At 52.0% G+C, this 19,774-nt stretch overlaps 1 protein-coding gene and 1 long non-coding RNA gene across 2 annotated transcripts in view; both read left to right on the top strand.

The window, feature by feature from the left end:
• Positions 1–696: 696 nt before the first annotated feature.
• CD81 (CD81 molecule) overlaps positions 697–19,774 on the top strand; it is a 31,805-nt gene continuing 12,727 nt past the window's right edge. The window contains exons 1-2 of the mRNA XM_083838832.1: positions 697–876; positions 10,458–10,572. Of these exons, the coding sequence (XP_083694958.1) occupies positions 811–876; positions 10,458–10,572 (181 nt within the window). The 5' untranslated portion in view covers positions 697–810. The remainder of the gene's footprint in view (positions 877–10,457; positions 10,573–19,774) is intronic.
• Positions 887–7,984, top strand: LOC310900618. Its single transcript, XR_014585275.1, has 2 exons — positions 887–4,055; positions 4,608–7,984. It is a non-coding gene; the product is annotated as an uncharacterized lncRNA (long non-coding RNA).

The following is a 19,774-nucleotide window of genomic DNA, read 5'->3' as shown; positions in this document are numbered from 1 at the left end:
TCTGCTACAGGAAAGTGCCCGGGCAGAAATCGGGCATTTTTCCATGCCCAATGCTGCAATCGCCTGCTGAGCTGGGTTGCCTCATCCCTTTGGCTGAGAAATCCACTAAGGCAGACAGGTGTTTCTCTGAGCACCTGAAGGCACAAAAACCCATTTCTACTCTTTTTCTATGAAATATTTAGCATGGTAAAGTCCCGACTTTTATCAGAAGTCATCTTATGTTCTGTTTTGGGGAGATTGGTAGCCTGGCCCCAAAGGAAACAGCCACGCCTGCTGCAAACACAACATGGGGAGAGAGCAAGCTGCATCTCTGGGGATTCACAGATGGGCCTGAAGACTAGGAAACTTCAGCACGCTTCTGGTGCACAAGTTTATGGTTTTTAACAGAAATCGCTAAGCCGCTGGGTAAGGCAGAGCCAAAATGTCAATGTGTGCCCCAAATCCCTTGGGTGGCGAGCCCTGGCCCCCCCCTCCCCCCAGATGTTCAGCAACTGAGCAGATCAGTCGGCTGATGAACTGGGGAGACTTTTCATGCAAGGCTTGGGAAGATGAGTTTTAATGTAGAGGGGATGAAAAAAAAATTTAAAAAGGAAAAAGCATCGGGGAAAAAAAGGTGGTGAAACCATTAGGGGGGAAAAAAAAAGTGGTGGGGGAAGCGAGAGGCGGCCCCCCGGCTAAGGAGGGGAGAAGGAGGAGGAGGAGGAGCAGGAGGAAGGAAGGCAGGGGGCGGTACGGGGGCGGGCTCTCCCCGCCGCGCCGCCGCCGCCCCAGCCCGGCCGCAGAGAGCGAGCCGCCGCCGCAGGAGCCGCCATGGGGGTGGAAGGCTGCACCAAGTGCATCAAATACCTCCTCTTCGTCTTCAACTTCATCTTCTGGGTAAGCCCCGCCGAGGGGGGGGGCGTCTGCCAAGGGGGCTGCGGCGCGGCTCGGCTGCTTTTAGCCGGGTTTTTTCCATTCCTCCCTCCCCCTGTGCGAAGACCTGCGTGGTCTTGTTTTTTGTTTTTTTTTTTTTTGGGGGGGGGGGGGGGGAGAATTGGGGGGACCGCATTTATCCTTTTTTTTTAATGCGTGCAAATACATCTAGATATATTTATTTATTTGCGTGCATCTACATATACACCTAGATGGCATTTTTATATATATATATATATATACCCACATCTCCACACTCATATGGCATTCATATATGTACATGTTTATATATTTACATACACCCTCCTCAGCATGAGGCTGGGGGGCATTTCTTCCCCCAGACCCCCTGTTGTTCCAGTGGGGTTCCCTTCCACTGCCCCCGGGTGGATGGGTTGAGCCCCCTGCCCTGGAGGTGCTGGAGGGGAGAAGGGGCTTAAAAATAGGGGTGGCTGGGGCTGCTGCTGCCCCTCGATACCCCGCATTCGGTTGGAGCTGGGCGCTGCCTCCCAGGAAGTTATTTGGGGCTGCAGCTGTTTCCCATGGTGGGAAGGCTTGCTTCCCTGGGAAAGTTCCCGAGGAATAATTTGTCCCCAGGGGTGGCTGGACCTGGGCACGGTGGTGGCAGCGGGGTCTCCCGCGTGGGAGGAAGGTCGCTGTCAGGGGGTTTCTGCCCAGTCTTTCCCAATTCTGGGTCAGCAGCCTCGGTTTTTTCTGCCGCATCTCAAATCCGGTCCGAATTCAGGCTCTGCTTCGTCTTTCTCCTCCCGGGGTAGCGCTGACCGAGGGGAGTGGTGACGGCAATGGCATTAATTGGTACCCGATGCTCTGCCAGCTGCAGGATGCCTGCGGGACCGGCCTGCTTTAAACCTCTTCCTCCTCCTGCAGGATGGAGCCTGGCAGCCCCCTCCCTGAAATGCCTGCCCATGTCATTCCTGCCACCTTACGGTGCTTATCCGGGGGCTTTTTCATCCCTTCTGTGCCTCGTTTCCTGCCATTCTTGCTGCTCAAGGATGGATGCAAGGGAGGAGGGGTCTTTCGGGGGGCAGGAAAGGTGCAGGAGGCCTTTGCGTGCGGTTTAGCAAACAACTTACCTTTTATTAAATCAGCGTTTTGCTTCCTTCCTGTTTTCCTTCCCCCTTATGGCTTCTGCTGCGACCTGCCGGCTCCCCGAAACGCTGCCCCAGTGCTCACTTGCCAGCAGCTGGCTCCCTCAGGCTGCCTCCTGTGCAGATGGCAAGCCTGGGCTTCATTAGCGCTAACGATGCTCACTGCCAGGCTCAACAGTGGGTGAACAACAGGTCTGATGGCTTGCAGACCCTTCTGGTTTTAAGCAGAATTCACGGGGTAGCATCTTGCACCCCGCCTGGGGGGCGGATGCTTTGGTCACCACCGTGGCATCAAGACCCTACAAGAACTGGCGTTATAAGGTCAGGAGCAACACCGACATCCCCCGTGGAGGGTGCTCGGGCTTTCTGCAGGGTGGCCATACAGGTATCCCAGCCCTGGGGCATGCCCTAAGCCGAAGGGAGGCATGAGACACAGGATTTTGTGCAAGCTGCTTGGTATGCAAGGGCTGCCGGGCTCCTCGCGCTCATTTGCTTATCGTTTGCTCGGCGCTGAATCGAGGTTGGGCACTGCTGGCGAAAACAAGTGTGAGGCAGAGCCAGAAGTTTGGCAGGCGCAGGGGCTTCGCCGCTCACTAAAAGGCAGCTGGCTTCGGGAGGAAGAAAGGAAGCAATTCTAAACCTTCGCTGTGTTAACAAATGAGAAAGAAACTCTGATAACTTACTGAAGTGGCCCTGTTGTCTTGCTGGAGTGTAAATAAACCAACATCCCCCGGCTTCCTCCCCCTGGCAGCACGGGGTGGGGGGGGCGGCTGAACAAAGCCGCTGTGTTGAAAAGCAAAAGGAAAAGGCTGCCCCAGCGCCAGCTCCCTGGGGCACCTCGGCAGCCTGCCTGCCTGGGATTTTTCTCTCTTTTTGTGTTATTTTTCCCTCGTGCATGTGTTTTGGGAAGCAGCAGCCAGGTTGGGCTTGGTTGTCCCCTGGAAGGGGCGAGCAGCTGTGCAGTGGTGACTCTCAAGGAGCACGCATACCATTGAGAGACGTGAGGCTTGGTAGGCTGCCCAAAGCTCTGTAAAGCTTTCGGAAGCCCCACTGCACCTCCAGCTCTTTGGTAGAGCCCTTCGGGCCTGTGGCCGGGCTCCTGGTAGAGCTTGGTGCCTGCGTCTTTTGTGGCGGCATCGCTTGGACTGAAGCTGTGGAGGAGGCCAAGGGCAGCACCTGGGGCACCTCACCCGGTTAGCAAAACACAGAGCTGATAAGGGAAAAGGTTTCGTGCACTGCAAACTTGCCCTGAAACCTTGGTTTCAGGAAAAAAAAAAAAAAAAAAAAAAAACAAACCTTGAACTGTGCTTCTAGTTTTCCTTGCACAGCTGATTTAAGCACTGGGTTTGGGATACTTTGAGAGATAAAGGTTTTCTGGGGGTGGCTCAGGAGCAAGCTGCCAAACGCAGGTCTTGGGGTTTCACTGGTGGACCAGGTGGTCCTGGCTCGTTCTTCAGCCTGGAGCTGGCAGGGGCAGGGTGTGTGGTGGGGCAGAGCCGTTTCTCCACCACACTCTTGGCAGCAGCTGCACAGACGGCTGGGCTTCGGCTGCCCTCCGAAGTGAGTTGAAGCCCACAGAGCCTGGCTGGACTGACCACTGCGGCGAAGCGTCCCCGGAGAGGCTGAAGGAAGCCAGATGGCTATTTTAAAATGTAATTAAACATAACCAAGGAGAAATTGGCTTGCTCCGAGAAGGCTCGCCCAGCCCATTAGCTAATTCGGCCAGTGGCAGCCTTCCAGGTCTGGAGCAGCGCTGGCTGCTGTGCCACAGAGGTGTCTAATTAAAAGAGTTCGGTCCTAATGCCATTTTCCAGGCAACGCACAACTATTTTCTCTTGCTTGTGTTGTCTGTGGTATGGGTAGGGTGCGAAAGAGAAGAGCAGAGGGAACACGAAAGTGAAAAACCACTGTCCTGAGAGCGAGGATCTCAAAGGAACGCATTGTGAGAAGGGATGGAGGAACAGGTATTTTCTCATCTTGTGCAACTCTGGAAAAATCTGTTGGTCATCCTCTGGAGTCTGCACGGCATGCACAAAGGTATCTGGCTTTGGCTTTGAGAGATGGCATCGGGGGGAGGCGGTAAGCCCACGCTTCCTCCTCTCTGGGTGGTGGTGGCGGTTCCGGGGTGACAGTTCTGCCCCCAGGGGGTGACCTCGCTGCCTGGGTGTGCCGAGGAGGGCGGTGGGTGCTTCTGCCGCGAGTTTAAACGAGGTGACGGAAACGAGGCAGAAGGGCTGGTGGTTAGTGTGATGTGCAGCGCTCTGAAGCACTGCTCAGAAATAACTCGGCGGGTTCGTAACAACAGCTCGACTTCTGTTTAGGCTGCAGCCCCACATGCATGCCTGTGCTGGAAACTGCTTCGGTTGTATTAGTCATAGTGTGTCACAGGCTTTTCCAGTGTGGAGTGGGGGTTTTTGTTTTGATTCTTGGTCTCCCTGGGAATTGCACACGGCGTTGCGAACGCCAAGGGCACAGCGCTTTTCCAGCATCTCCTTGCAGTGACTTGGGGTTTGGTGCGTTTGGGCAATGCACAGCCCAGCGTATCTCCACGTGCCTTGGAACGTGGATATTTAATGCCTCTCTTTGTAGGGCAAGGGAAATGTTTTCTTAGTGTGTGGAGGCTCAGGACCCGGATCCAGGCTTTCCTGCTGGTGTCTCCCTGGGATGTGTTTCTGGGCTCACTATCAAGTGAACGCAGCCCTACCATCACCTGCGAAACCTCTGCGTGCCGAAGCTTAGTTAACCGGGTCTTTCAAAGAGACCGATGGTCCGTCATCAGAAATACCTGACTTCATTGCGTGAGCTGCACTGAAATCACCAGGAGGGAGCATCTCTGGCAGCTGAGGGGGTTATTCTGTCTTCCTGGGGTGGTTCTTCTGCCAGCCACCTAACGCTCACCTGTGCAAGAGCATGAAGGCACGCACAGCGCCTTCAGAAACACTTTGATCCTGTGATGAAAGGTGCTGTGCAAGCGCCTTTCACTGTGTTATTAAAAAGGGAAAGCAGTTGTATTACTCTTGTAGTTAAACGCTTGTGTGTGTGGTCAAATTAATTTTAAAGCAGTATCTGAAATTATTTTTCTTTTCCACCAGGGCGCTTAACCCTTGCTGGTAGATGCCGATGTGTAGGGCTGCTTCTGGCTGAGGTGGTTGAAGAGCATCCCGTGGTCTGAGCACCCTGCTGGTGCATTGGACACCGGGTTCCCGCTCTCTTCCTCCTCCTCTTCTTCCTCCTCAGGCTTTATTTGGCACCCTGCCTGCCTCTCCTCCGGGAGCATTTCTTCCAGCTTGTTTTGAGGAGCTGTGCAGTTTTGTTGGGCTGGTAACTATAGGCACCAGCAGAGGATTTAGCCCTGCTCCGTGGCTGTATTAATAGCCGCTGCTGGAAAGTGGCCATGGCTGAGCCGCTCTCAAAGCAGAGTGTGGGCACAATGGTGCCTTCCTAGCCCTGCGTGTAGAAAATGGGGCTTTCTGCCTCATTTTTGCCTCTGTTTCTAGACAGGCTTTGCCTGCGTGTTTTCTACCGTGTGGCCTGATCTTTGCCAGTCATCAAATGTCACAGTTGCAGAAGATGGCAGAAAGGTCTCGTCTGCCTTTTCCAAGAAAAGTGTTGTTGTGGCTTGCGAGTGCCTGTGTTGAGTTTGACAATGAAGTTTTTACATTTTGTGATCATCTTCAGTCCAACTGCACCTGAATTTGTCTGATTTAAGTCACTTACCCTGCTTTCATCCCCCCAAAATCTTTGAGTCTGATGGGTTGGTGCTCCTGCTCATCCCATGGTCACCCCATCCTCCATGTCACCGAGCAGCACTCAGTACAACTCGGCGTGATCCACAGCACTCATCTCCTTAATGGATGGTTCTGCTATCTCAACATGAGGACCACGGCAGCATCAAACCCACGTTCCTGCAGGCTGCCCTTAGCTTTTGGCATTCAGCTCTTAGCACAGGGGATATTGAGCCCTGAGCTCCTTAAGCACTTCCATGGGTGAATCTCTTCACCTTAGCTGAGAAATTTGGCTTCTGCTCTGTGGGGAGCGAGGTGCGGGGCAGGTACGCCAGCTTGGCGGTGCCCGTCCACACCCTGCATATACGCCTGTGCCCTGCTGCAAACGTGCTCTGCTCTTGGCCCTGGATCCATCTAGGTGTTGCTGCAAAACCTGCAAGGTCCTAGTGCACGTCTTGGCAGTCTGTGTGTGCATGTGGATTGCCTCTTCCGGAGATGGAGTTTCATTAATTTATAAATCTCTGTCTCCTTTACTTTTTGCTTCCGCTCACGCTGGATGCATAAGATGCAGCTACAAAATGGTTCTTCGTTATTTATGCTGCACGTACTGGATAATATGATATCTGCTTTTCCATCTAGAGCCCAATAAGAGCTGGGAGCAAAACGTTCAACCCCAATTTAGCAATTAATTCCTGGCTGCTTGTGCGACGAGACGCTTCAGCCTTGGCAAGCTGCTTCATCCTTCCATGCCCCAGTTCCCAGCACCCAAAGAGGGGGGACCTCTGGTTTTGCATCATCTCGGTCACTTTGCAGCTTGTGTTGGAGAGGAGCCGCGTGGTGCCGGTGCTCAGTGGTTCAGGGAAGCTGCTACAAGCAGGAAAACTTAACATGTCTGATCTTCGACCCAAATCTTAAAACACCCCAAAACAGTGTCGGTGATGTCAGTGCTTTGTTTCTCCAAGTCTGGGAGGTGGTTTGGAGTCACTGTGGTGAGTCTGTCTGCAAGCAATATGCAGCCTGCCCAGGCTGTGCAAGAGGGACAAAGGCAGCATCGCTGCAAAAACTCCTTCGGTTGTGTTTTTGCTGTGCACCCTGATGCTGGCGGTGACGGAGGGGTGAGGAAAGCGGCGTCCCAGCGGGAGGACCGGCCGCGTCCACGGGAAGCTGTGCTGCTAAAAATACAGCATTGTGAAACTGCCAGCACCTGGACTTCCCTTTTCTTCCTCGGGGTTTGGCTGCAGGATGTCTGCTGCACTTCGGTCAAGGCACACTATAGCTGCAGCCAGAGCTGCTTCCTCCTCCTCTTCCTCCTCCCTGCCAGGAAGCCTGTTTTAGGGGGAGGCGGAGGGAAGGGAGCAGGAGGAAAAGGGGCGGTGGCAGCAGCGGAAGGGACTGAGGAGTGATGCACATCCTGGCATACGCGAGCGTCTGAGGGGCAGCAGGCAGAAGCGGGGTCATGTCGGCTATGGGGTGCCCTACATTCAAGGGGAGAAGAGGGATACTCCTTGCACCCCTAAATCATGGGAATTTCTAGAGGAGGTGTGACGGAGCTGTGAAAGAGGAGTTATCACTGCACGTGGTGTTGCATCCTTATTATGGTGCTCTGCCGGTGATGCCCCATCCCATGGATTGCACCTCTCGGGGGGCTGCTCTCCTCCCCGTCGTCCCATGCTGGCTGCCAGCAAGTCTTGCACACGCCCTGGGCGGGCAGGATCCAGCTGGAAAAGCCTGGCTGTCTGGGGAAGAAGCAATAAATCTCGGGAAGCTGGAAAAGAGCAGTAAGGAGGAAACAGCAGAGCCTGCCGCGCCACCTCTTCTGTGCTAGCACACTGTGCCCTTTGGGGTGTGAATCCCAGGGTCAGCTTGCTGTGGGTTTGCAAAGGGGCAGGGGAGGTGGAGGAGGTGTCATTTGCCCTTGGGGGTTGTTTTCTTTGGGGGTTTTAGGGATGTGCCCATGGGAATTTAATTTTTATTTTTAAATAAAGGTGGAGGGAAGCTCAAGTACAGGGAGGAGGGAGACCCTCCATCCGCGTTAGGGGAATTGCAGGCTGGAGGGGTGGTGTTGTGGGAAGCATGTCTGAGAATAATGCAGCATGGGCGTTGCTGAAATTGCAGCTTTTACTATTGCTCTCATGGAAGCAGTCCCCAAAAATGTAAACTGAGGACTGTGAGATGTGTTTGCAATGAGCCTCTGAGACCTCACGCTCTGAAGAGCTGGGCAAGCAAAGAGATATTCGGTAACCTGCACAGGGTGCTAGGTGCCTAGAGGAAAAAAGGGACATTTAGAAAATAAGGATATGCAACTTGGAGACCAGAAAAGTCCCCAGAGAAACTGGAGCCCCTAGATGCTATTGCAGTACAAAAGCAGAAGGCAGGGTTATCGTGACAAAGGGACGAGGCTTTCTCCTTGTTTTCTTTCCTTTGGAAAATGCCTTCGTTACATTCTGTGCTGCCTGGTGGTGGAAGGATATATGGTTTTCATGGAAAAAGTTACTCAGCATAGCCTAAATCCTGTTTTCATTAGTAAGTGAATGTCGTTTGCTCTTAAGAAACGCAGCTGCTGTTGGATTGAAACTTCCAGCCGAAGGTCCTTGGTGCTCTGTTTAAAAAAAAAAAAAAAAAAAAAAAAAGCTCTTCTTTCTGGGTTGTTCTCTTTAATGAAAAAAAAAAGTTATTCTGCTGGAAGCCAGGGTTTCTATGGCAATCCAGTGATATTTTTTTTCTTTTCCTTGCTCTCCTTCCCCCCCATCTTGTTTCCTTCCCTGCCGAATTCCCAGCATGGCCAAGTTTCTCTCTGCATTCAGGGGACGGGGTGGACATGTCGGTGAGGGGATGTGTGCCGTTCCACACCTGACGCGCTGCTGTCCAAGTGTGCACACTTGGTGGTGCTGATTCCCAAAAACTCTGCAGCATTACAGCGAGACCCTTCCCCAGCTGAGCGGAGGGATGCTGCATGGTGCTGAGCTTATCGTGAACCTATCGCTTTTTGGGTTTGGTGGTTTGTTTTTTTGTTTATTTTTTGGAATGAAAACAAACCAAAACACCACACATGGCTACGATCTTTTCTTCAGCTCTCCCCGCCCCCACAAGAATCCCAGATCTTTCTTTGGGATCTTTTTTCCCCTGGGAGCCACAGCGAGATCCTTAAGGGGGGCACTGATGAGTTTGGGGACCCTCCCCATCTCCCAAGAGGAGAAGCAGACGTGGGCTCCATTATGTTCTTAAACAATGAACAAGCAGTGCCAGGCTGGATTTGGGGAACTTTCTGCCTTATTTGGAGCTGAGCTGGAGCGCTGGCTGGCTTTCGTGGCTTTTTTTTCTGTTGCGAGGGATGGGAGAACTGTGGGCTGCCCCGAGTGTGACAGGGCTGACAGAGCCCACAAGCGGGGAGGTTGCACTGGTTGCTGGGGCAGGAGCATTAAGGGTCATTACTTTGGAGGCAAAAGGAGAGAAGGGCTGGCAGAACCTCTCCTCCTCACCCTCCCAAATTGCCAGGTGGGGTTGGTGGGGATTTTTTGCTCTGGGAGCCACAAGGTCAGCTTGCCCTGGGCATTTTGCATGGATGGTGTGCACTCGCCCGAGCTCCTGTGGCACCCCAATAAAAAAAAAAAAAAAACTTGGCTGGGGTTTGCAGAAGTTAGCAAGGAAGAGAAACGCACGCTGACCTCAGGAGGAGCGGAGCTAGGCAAACACAGGGAGCCTTTTTTGGAAATCCCAGTCCACATGTGTTCACTTGGGCTTGCACAGCTGTAGACTTTGCACTTTTGCTCAACAGAATCTGTTTTTTTTATTATTTGTTTGTTTGTTTTTTAATGTGACCTTCAGGCTCACACCTGACCCTGCTCAGACTCTCTTACAAAAAACTTTTGTAACTGCTTCTGTACTTTTCAGTAGTTATCTTCCCATTTCATGTGGGGGCTCTTTTTAAAAACAAATGGCTTGAAGGATTTAGGACGCTTGCATGGGCAGTTAAGCAGACGCTTCCAGCAATTCTTAGCCTTAAGAATTTCAGTCACTTTTTTTTTTAACCTGTGTTTTTATTTTTTCCCCCCTCTCTTTGATGGTTTTAAATGAAAGGGATGTCAGGGATAACACAGCGAGTTCTGCTGGCAGCCTGCTCCTGTCCCCCATTTCCATTCCCTGCCCTCTCCCCTAGAAGAGAAAACACTAAGGAAGCCGTTCATAACATTTTCCATTACCTGAACATAATGTACAAATTTTATTTTTTCCCCAGCTTTCTGGGGAAAGGAACAAGTCCCTTTGCCAAATGCTGCTGAGGACGGGCATTTCCCTGCCTGTCATCAAGTTTGATGGACTGGTTTATAAATCCCTGCGGGTATAGCTAGTTGTATCAGTTTTGCTTTTAAACAAAACCCACGACCCTGTTTGTTCATCGCAGATAAATGAAATCAGGTGGTAACAGCCTGTTGGGAGCAGAGGGTAATGAGGGCTGATCCTGATTTCTGTCGAAAATCCCCTGGGTTGCACGCCTTGTGCTTCAGAGGTGAGACTGAGCCTTCCATGGTAGCCGAGTGATAAAACAGCTCCAGCAAGGAAACCACGGGCAGGAGCTGGGAGGCACTGTGCACCTGCTCGGGATGAGGGCTGCTCCTAATGCTGTGCAGGGCGTGTGAGTTGCGGGGCGTACGGCTCAAAGCTCCTGCACGAGAGGTTTGGCTGTGGGTAACGCGTGCTCCCTCTGTTTTCTCCCCAGCTGGCCGGAGGGATCATCCTGGGAGTGGCCCTGTGGCTTCGCCATGACACGCAGACCACCAGCATCCTCTACCTGCAGCTGGGGGACAAGCAGGCCCCCAACACCTTCTACGTCGGTGAGTAGCAGAAAGCAGAACTAAAAATACCCAACGTTTCCCCGATGTTCCCCTACTATGCGGGCCAAGGCCTTGATTAAATGCCAGCTGTGCCTGAAAGGTGGAACCTGAAGTTACAGCAGCTAAAAGTGCAGGGGGACCTTCCTTTCATCACTGGGTAGCGCCTTTTGTTGGTCTCTCCTGGGGAGAGGGTGCATGACTGGGGATCAGGGAGGCTTCTTGGAAGTGAGTCTCCTTTCATTTCCCAGCGGGACATGAAATCGCTGAAGGAGTGGCTGGCAGCGGAAAGGAAAACTTGGAGAGCTCGTGACTCATGTTCTCCAGGAGGGGAAGGTGGAATGTCTGGGTATGGTTGAGCGTGATCTTTATTAATTTGACAGCATGCTGGCTTGCGGGAAGATGAAACCCATATTTTGCCCTATTTTCCAGTGATCCCTGGTGGGCGAGGGCGAGTAGCTTTTGCAGGCTGTGGGGCAGGACTCAGGGTGCGAGCAGCCAGGAAGGGGTGAGGGCTGGTCCCTCCTGAGTTCCTTGGATAAGAGGCAGAGAGAGCACATACCTGTATGTCATAGGAAGGAGGAGGTTTGAGTCTTTTCCTTTCCACAAATGAAAATTGGTCCCAATGCTGTGCTTTTCCCCCATGGGGTTGAGGGGAGCATCCGTCCTGCGCAGTGGTGTTCCCTTATGCCTGAAAGATCAGTTACTTGCTGAGAAAAGATTTCTTTTAAAAAGATTTTTTTTACATATTTGGGAGCAGGAAGGCCAAAAACCACTCCTCACCAAAGGATGCTGGTGGGGTCAGTCAGGTGGACGGAACCCCTTCTAGCTTTGAGGATATAGGTGTAGGAAACACACAGAGCTGGACCCACCTAACCAATGTCCTTGTCTTGCCTGTAGCTGGAGTTACCTTCCTGGAAGGATTTCTCTGCAATTTGCTCTCCTTGCCCATCAAGCAGCATGCCTGAGCCCTTTTGCCCAGCTGCTCCTGCTGTAAGCAGCAGCAGGTTTTGTACGGCAGCTGCCTGCGCCCCCCTGCCTCATACCCAGAGCTGTATTTAGAGCATTTCCCCTTTGTATGTTTTAAACTTTAAAAAAAAAAAAAAAAAAAGAGAGAGAGAGAAAGAAAAAAAGTTAAACGCCTTCCTTTCCAGGAACTGGTCCAAACATCTTCTTCCTTCTGAGGCCAAACTGATATGTCCCAAAACACATTTCTCCCAAAACCTGGGAGCATCCTTTGCTTTTCAACCCTTTTTTGTTTCGTTTTCGTCCTTGGCCATTGCTATTTAGATGGCAATGAGGAATGCACTGCAGGAGCAGGATGAGTCCCACCACCTCGCTGGCTTCCTGGTGCGTTGGACATCCCGGCCCCGAGGCTTTCTGTCTTTTTTAAGTTACACTCAGCAACAGCTCTGCCCAGATTCCTTCTGGCAGCTGTAATTTCCATGCAGTAATAATAGCAGAATATTTCTTTCAGCTGCTGCCTCTTCTAGCCAGCCCTCTTGAGCCTGAAGTCTGGGATTCCTTTTTTTCCTTTCTTTTCCTCCCCCCCCCCACCCGACAACTGACACTCCCTGCAAAGAGGCGCACGCCCTCCTCTTTCTGTCCGCTGTCCAACATCCACATGCACACGATGTTCCCGCTTCGGGAACCTCTCTCTTAAGCCCAGGGCTGGCCTCTGGAGCTGTTTTTTTTTCCCCTTGCAAACTGCTTTTTGGTGCCTGGTGCATCCCAGGATCTGTCGGGAGGCTTTTAACGCCAGCCAGGCTGTGCTGTGGGACGGGGGAAGCAATAAAACCCTCAGAGGAGGCAAACGTGCACAGTGGGGTTTTGTACTTAGGGAGGGGGGAAGCGGCACTTTGCTGGCTCCTGGTTCTTCCTCTGTGTCCTTTCCCCCCCAACAAAAAAAAAAAAAACAACAGTTAAAGCTGGTTTGTAAAGGCTGCTTCTCCCACGTGTGTGTTGGGGGAGAGGAAAAATAATTAATGTTGCATGCAGGATTGGACAGTGATGGGGAAATAGGAGGAAGGGGATGTGGGGAGAGAGGCAGAGGCCAGGGGCACAAGGCGCGATGCTTATTTGCCTCCAGCCTGCTGCAGGGCTTTGCCTCTGCCCAGAAGTAACCCGGGTTTTCACCACAGCCACCTCTCCTCCTCCAGCTCCCCAGCCCCGGCTGCAGAGCTTGCAGGGGTTTTTCCGGGGATTGCTCACAAGACATCTGATCCTGAGCACTTGTTGCAGCCTCTACTCATGGCATTCCCCATTTGGCCGGGGGAGCTCACGCCACAGCAAAAGGCACGTTAACTGCTTCGGTGCTTCCTGCTTATCCTTCTCCTCGGTTTGGTTGTAGTTGTAAATCCCAAGCCCATCCTGCCTCTCAGCCGTGGATATTGCTGCTTCTGAGCATATGGAGGCTGTGAGACATGTTGATACCAGGTCAGAAACCATCATTCAAGATAGCTAGCAGTATGGATGAGTTGGATGCTGACAACTGCTTAACTGTTTCTTAGGTATCTATTCATCCACTGCGTAAAGTCCCATGATTTTTTATTATTTTTATTTTTAAAAGTGTGATGCAATGAGCTATGAGAGCCCCCGCCGCCAGATTGTCTCGCCGACCCAAAATAGGAAATCTGCATCCAGCTGCTAATAGCAAGGGATGGAGCAACACGACCCAGTGCTTTGATTATCTTATCCCTGGGAGCAGGGCCAAGCCGCGAGGAAGAGTGCCAAAACATCCAGATTTGGGGTGCGGTTTTCCATGTAGCTTTGGGGGTGGGAAGAGGGTCGGCTTTACTTCTGTTGTAGTTTTTCCCCCTGGCTTTTCACTTTGTTAGGAACTCCTTGGCTGGCTTGCATCTTGTCCCCGGAGCACAGCAGCACCGGCGCTCCTTGGGAGGGGTGTGAGGATTCGGACAGGCACTCAATAACAGATTAAATTTGGACACGGAGGCTGTTGCTGTCACTCCCTTTCTCCGCCATCCTGCTGGGTATCGCTGCCTCAGTAGAAAGTTGAAAAGCGATGAATTATTTTTTTATATTTGGGGCTCTTTTCCCCTAGCAGCCAGGCTGATTAAGGTGGCAATTCCAGGTCTGGCTCCCAAGTAGCTGCACGTCTGCCCTTGAAGTCATCAGGATGTGATCCCCACCGCTGGTGAGCTTTAATGGGCATCCTCGTCCACAGCATTGCTTTTCACAAGTACCTTCAGGGGGTTGTGCAGGCCTCAGGGGGTCTGATGCTCGCGTTGAAGCATATTTAGCAGCATGCAGGAAGGGATCAGGACACATATCTGAGCTTCCCTGGGGTTTCCCGCTGTCCCTATGGCATGCAAGGATGCTCCTAACCATGGGTTCCAGATGTGGCCAGCAGTGCAGAGTATCCTGGCACATGCTGAGCAGTGTTACATCATCCAAACAGCACTGGCGAGGCGATCAGCGGGGTGCTGTGCTTTCTGCCCACAGCAGTGGCTTTTTTTCTTAATTACCCTTTTCAATGGGGCAAAATTTTAATTGGGCAAAAAGCAGCCATTTTCAGGGCTTCAGAGATGGGATTTTTGTTGCAGAGGAATTCCCATCTTCATCCCCATCCCTCCAGAAACACTAGGCAGCTTGTAAAGTTGGCGCCAACATACTACAGCAGGGGGTTAAACTCAACAGCAGACCTTTGGCTAAACTGCTCATGGAAGGACTACAAGAGCCCAAGAGTCCTATTTCTAGGTCCTTGTGCTCTTCTTCAAGGCCCAGTGTGTCAGTGGTTTACCGATGGAAGTGTGAGCCCTGGGCCGGCGTGCGCGCTCGGAAGTGGAAACCAAGCACAGTGAGCAAAATGGGCAGTTGCAAAAATAACATGTATGTGGTTGTTTGGTTTTCTCCAGTAGAAGTACGTGCATTTTTTTGTCTCTTGGAAATAAGCCTATTTACAGCTAAGGACAATTTAATTATTTAATCCCCTAAAGAAAAGAAGACTGAAGTTTGCTGGTTCTAGATTTTCCTTTAATCACTGACAGATCAACTTCTTCAGTATTGAAGGAATTCTTTTTAAGGTAGTAGTTTTAGTGCAAAACACTTTGTCAATACTTCCTTTTAAGTATTTGGCTTATAACATTTATCTGACAGTAATTATAACACTGTTTCTGTATTTTTAGCGCAGAATTCAGTTTCTATTAAAAAAGCCACTTACATTTCCCCGTATCCCTTCATTGGGACCAGCTCCTGAGGATCATTTACTCTGCAAGCTAAAATTGGTTATGACTTGGGGCTGCTTCCCTGCTGGCTTTGTAAGTCTTTACTTAAAATTGGTGACAGTGAGTTATTTTGGGTTCAGACCTACCCAACTGCAAAACAACTTGTGTCATCACCTATTTGGGTTAGGTTCAGACAGGCAACCTTGTTGCCTCTAACATGCAGCCTATTCATGCTCCTCAGGCTTCTGAGGGTGCCAAAATAAAGAGCAGAAATGCAGGAGGGGTTGTCCAGGAGCGCAGAAGGATTTAGGTGAGCAAGCTTAGATGCCACTGAGTCCCTGAGGCTGGCAGCGTTGTCCCCTGTGTTGATGGTGGGAGAGTTAAGGTTACTCCAGCCATCGGTTGTTTCCACGGTTGGTCCTGAGCAGGGTCTGTAAAGGGAAGAGCTTTGGTTCCTGCTCAGAAGGGATCCCTGTTAGATCACCAGGGTGCACCAAAGACAGGTGAAGCTCAGAAACTCCTCAGTCCTTCAGATCCACGAGTAGTGATTCTCCTCCCTTGTCCCCTTCCATTGGCTCTGCCATGGGGACCTGTGTCAGCCATAATGTCTTGCTTTCCAGAGCTGCTTAAATGAGTTTTCCTGTGAAAAGCTGCCACATGTTTACTCATATGATGTCCACAGGACATCCTCCAGCAGATGTCCAGAGGTGGTCTAGTTTGGGGCAGCAGAGGATAGCTCTGGACCTTCGGTGCTGTTACCATTGGCCATCGCAGTGCCAGAGGCCTCCTGCCAGCTCGCACATGTGTGCCAATGTTTGGAAGCTGAAATCTCCATCTGACGCTTCCCGTGTAGGCAGAGCAGAAGAAATCTGGCTGTAGCACCTCTGTGGGATCACTTAGGGTATGGGTGTGCACGCATGTGGGCGCTGGTTTGGGTTTTCTCCACTCTTTCCCTTTGCTTTTACAACGAAGGCATGACCTTCGCTTCCTTCCTGCATTACTCTTCCTCACAAGGGCAGCGTGTACGTCCTTTTGTCTCCACATGTGTGCCACGCGGCCCCTGGAGAGCTTTCCATGCTTTGAGACAGTGGTGCTCCATCTGGAAGGCATTAGCAGCCATGGAGCAGCAGCATTTTTCTTAGGAGAGGGAGCAGAGGGGAAGGAGCTTCCCAGTTGTCACCAGCAAACCCTTTGCTTTTCCCTTCTTTTGCCCTGTTTTCAAGAAAGCGCTGTTGGTCCTGCTGGCACCATGAGACAGGGGTGAGCCTCCAGGGCTGGGAGGACCTGCTGGGCCAATTCCACGGGCAGCTGGACAAAAATGTGCGGGAGACCCACCCTCACGGGCTGCCACATGCGGCCATCCCTTTTCCACCTGGTTGTGGAGGGACTTCCCACTCCCTGCCCTCAGGCTGAAAGGAAGCAGGTCACAGCCAGGACTTTTTGGCTCTGGAGATGGTGTTCTTCCAGAATTGGTGCTGCAGGGTAGGAAGGAATCTCCTTCCCACCTCCAAATGATGGTGCCACATTCAGAATCTCCAGACGAGGCCCCACTGCAGCACTCCCTTTCTCCCTGGGAGGCTCGCAAAGCCCTTGCGTTCACGGAGTCCAGGAGCCGATCTGTCAGAGGATGAAGACAAAAATCTCTTTTTCCCTCCCCACAAAGGCTTTGGGAGCCCTGGCCCTGAAGCTCCATGCAGGAGGAATGCCTCTGCTCTCTTCCCCCCCTTCTCAAAGTGCATCCCCAGTGGGGGTGGCAAGGCTCGGAGAGCCGCGAGGGTTTCCCAGGAAGAATGGTGTGATGCTGGGGATATTTTTTGTTTGTTTTGTTTTGTTTTTGTTTTTGTTTTTTTTATTTGCTTTTCTTTTGGAAACATTGCCATGGTGACCAGTGGGGGAAGAGACTGGCTTGCATTAGCTTAATGAGTTAAAGCTGGCGAGAGAGAGGAGGGAAATGGGGAGGGGGGGGTAGGTGGGAGTGAGGATGCTGTTTGAGAATGCCCCTGCCTGGAGCCACGCAACCTCTTGCGCAAGGGGAGGGCTGGCTTGTGCTGACCCTCCTCGCTTCAGAGGGATTCTGCTGTGCTTCTTCCTCTTTTTATTTGTTTTTATTATTAATTCTTCTCTGTTTTTTCTATTATTTTTCTTCCTTCCCAGCAGGGACAGGACATGGGTTTTACAACCGTGTGCGTGCCAGCAATGTGGTTTTAACGCTGGGGCAAGCAGTGACTTTAACGCTGCCTTTTTCTATCCCATCCCTGCTCCCAGCACTGAGCATCCTGCTTTCTACCTGGCCTGGAGGCATCATCTCCACAAGATGGGACCTAAGCTGGCCTCTTAATTGCTTTTTTCTCCACCCAGCACCATCCAGAGAAAAGTGCTTGGTGGCTCAGTCCCATGTGTCTGAGGTTCAGGTGCTAAAGCTTGAGGAAGTCCCCACCACCCAAAGCAGCATGTGCTGGATGAGTTTTATTCTGCTGCTGCAGCTTTTTTGGTGATTTATGTTCTGATGCTCTGGAGTGGAGAGGTCATATCATGGCTGTGGTGCTGCTGCTTTGAATAAGATGGGACCCTGAATCTCTTGGTGGTGCCAAGGTGAAACCGAGTCTGGGTGGCCCCATTTCCTGAAGCTTTCCAGTTTTCCTCTCACAGGGAGATAACGGGGGACTCAGAGCCCTGGTTTGTGTGTGGCAGCTTCCTGCTGAGGGCAGTTCCTTGGGGTTCAAGTGGTGCTGTAGGGATGCTCGGGGCGGTGGGACCATGAACACCTCCAAGTGGTTCTCTGGAGTTCCCAGGTTGTATCGTGCTTCGCTCAGAGGGGACGGGATTGCTGCAGGCGTTTTGTATTTTATACCTCTCTGCTTTTATCCTTTGTTTATGATAAACAGCCTTTCTTGTTTTAAAAACCCTGCGGAAGCTGCCATGCAAATGCACAAGCAAGATGCGAAAGGCAGATGGAGGTTTGCTCAGGCACAGTTGTGCCAGCAGAGGCGCGGGCGCTGCTTCTGACCGAGGCATTAAACATTTCCATCCAGGACAGGCTCGCAGGAGTTAATCCGGTCTCTGACACTGCAGCAGTGAGGAGGCTCGGGCTGGGGAAGTCTGGCCTGACATTACAGAGGACAATGCCCCATTCAGGGTGGGCATGACAACTGTCTTGCTCACAGACACCCAAACCGCACTGTCCATCATCACCACAGGCTGCCAGGAATGAAAGCGAGGATGTGTCAGGCTGCTTTCTGGGAAAGGGCTTGGTCATTCCGGGCTTTCTGTCAGATAGTGGTCCGCTGCCTGGTGACTCCCTCCATCCAGGCTGGAGGGAGAGATGGGCCACCAGCCCCTGTCCGTCGAGGGAAGGGACGGGTGTGGGAAAACACTCGCGACCCAAAGCGTGTGGTTGGGTGTTTTGGTCGTATTTGTTGTTGTTGGTTTTTTTTTTTCATATGCAGCATGGAAATGTTCATTGTGCAACACCGTATCGTTTGTGTATTTTGTGCTTGGTTTTGAATAAGCCCTGGAGCTGAGTCCCACTGTATTGCCTCCTCATAGGATCTGTTTGTCAGTGAGAAAAGGGGACACCATAAGGGCCATTTGTTTGTGCCCCACACTGAAGCTGGCTTTCATCCCAAAAACCAGACACATGCTCTGAGTGCTGGTCAGGAAGCAGAGTGTGGGACATGGGGCTGGTGGTGTGGTAGTTGTCCATCATGACCTTTAAATGAAGCACTGGAAGGAGCTGGTGGGTGTCTTACGCCCATGGGTGTGCACTGGCCGTTGGGTTCTCTGCAGCATTTCAGGTTCCAGCTGTGCTGCATCTGTCTGAAGCCAGGGTGGGCAGCACCAGTGGTGGCTGAGGTGACTTGTCCCCTTGCCCTCGGCCCTGCTTTGTCTGCTCTGTGCTGACCTCATGGGAGGAGAAGTCAGAAGCTGCTGCACTCAGGAATGAGCAAAATTGATTTTGCCAGAGACTTGTGAAGAAGACTCTTCCATGGAGCCACCCAGGGCTGTAAGATGGAAAAAGTTGATGCTGTTTGGGTTGGAAACCTAAAGCCTCAGCATCGCTGGCACAAGTTGAAGGCGTGAGGGCAGTAGCATATTGCAGTGATAGTAAGCCGACTTTTTTTTTTTCTTTCTGAGAGACCACTGATCACACATCATTCTACTCGAAACAGCAGTTTTGTTGCTTCCGAAAACCTCCATCAGGCTCTCTGGTGCTTGGCAGGCGTCCAGCAGCCGGCCTTCACTTTCCAGGATGCATTAATGCCTTCCCATCACCCGCAGCCCCTGCAGGGCCCCCTTTTCCCCCAGCCCGCTGCCTCTCTGCCTGCCTGCCGCAGCCAGTCCCTTCGTGGCCACCGTCACACACCTTGGCATCTCCGGCCCTTGGAAGAAAACCGCTTTGTTCCACCTCAGGCAGGTCCCCGCAGCTTTAGCTGCTGGCCTGGCCTTTCAAAAAAAAACTCCCCAGGGGTTCCTCTTGCTCGTTTTTCCCTCTCCTCACACCTTCAAGCAAGGAGCTGTTGTCCTGTCCCTGCTTGGTGACCTTCAGGCAAGGCCCCCTGCCTGTTGGCTGTGTTTTGTTGATGCCAGGTGCCACCGAAGACCCCTTGATAGGCACCAGGAGGTGCCACTCATGCCTTTTTCCCCTTTCGCTTGCAGTATGCAGCAGCTTGCTGTGAGGATGTCGGTGTCACCGGCAGCGAGCACCGTCAGGTTTTGTGAAGAGGGACATCCTGCTGGGTCAGCTCGCCCCATTGTGCCGCGCTTCCCTTGCATCTGGCTTCCTCCCTCCTGCCTCCCACTAAATATAGCCAGGGGCATTGTGCGAGTGCCGGGCGGGTGAGAAGCGCTGTCCCCTCGCCTGGGGACAGGAGGGTCCCAGCAGTCAAGCTGTGCTAGTGGCGTTTCCCTTGCCAAGTGGGGTGGCTTTTGTTTTAAAAAGGGAAGGCTCGGGAGACGAAGTTGACCCTTCCTGAGCTTGCAATATCCGTTAAGGGGGGGTTAAATATGCTGGGGTTATTATC

Source organism: Anser anser, assembly GCF_964211835.1.
Source record: "Anser anser genome assembly, chromosome: 5".
Taxonomy (NCBI): Eukaryota; Metazoa; Chordata; class Aves; order Anseriformes; family Anatidae; genus Anser; species Anser anser.
Note: the sequence above shows the minus strand (reverse complement) of the source record. Positions and strands in the feature narration are given on the sequence as shown.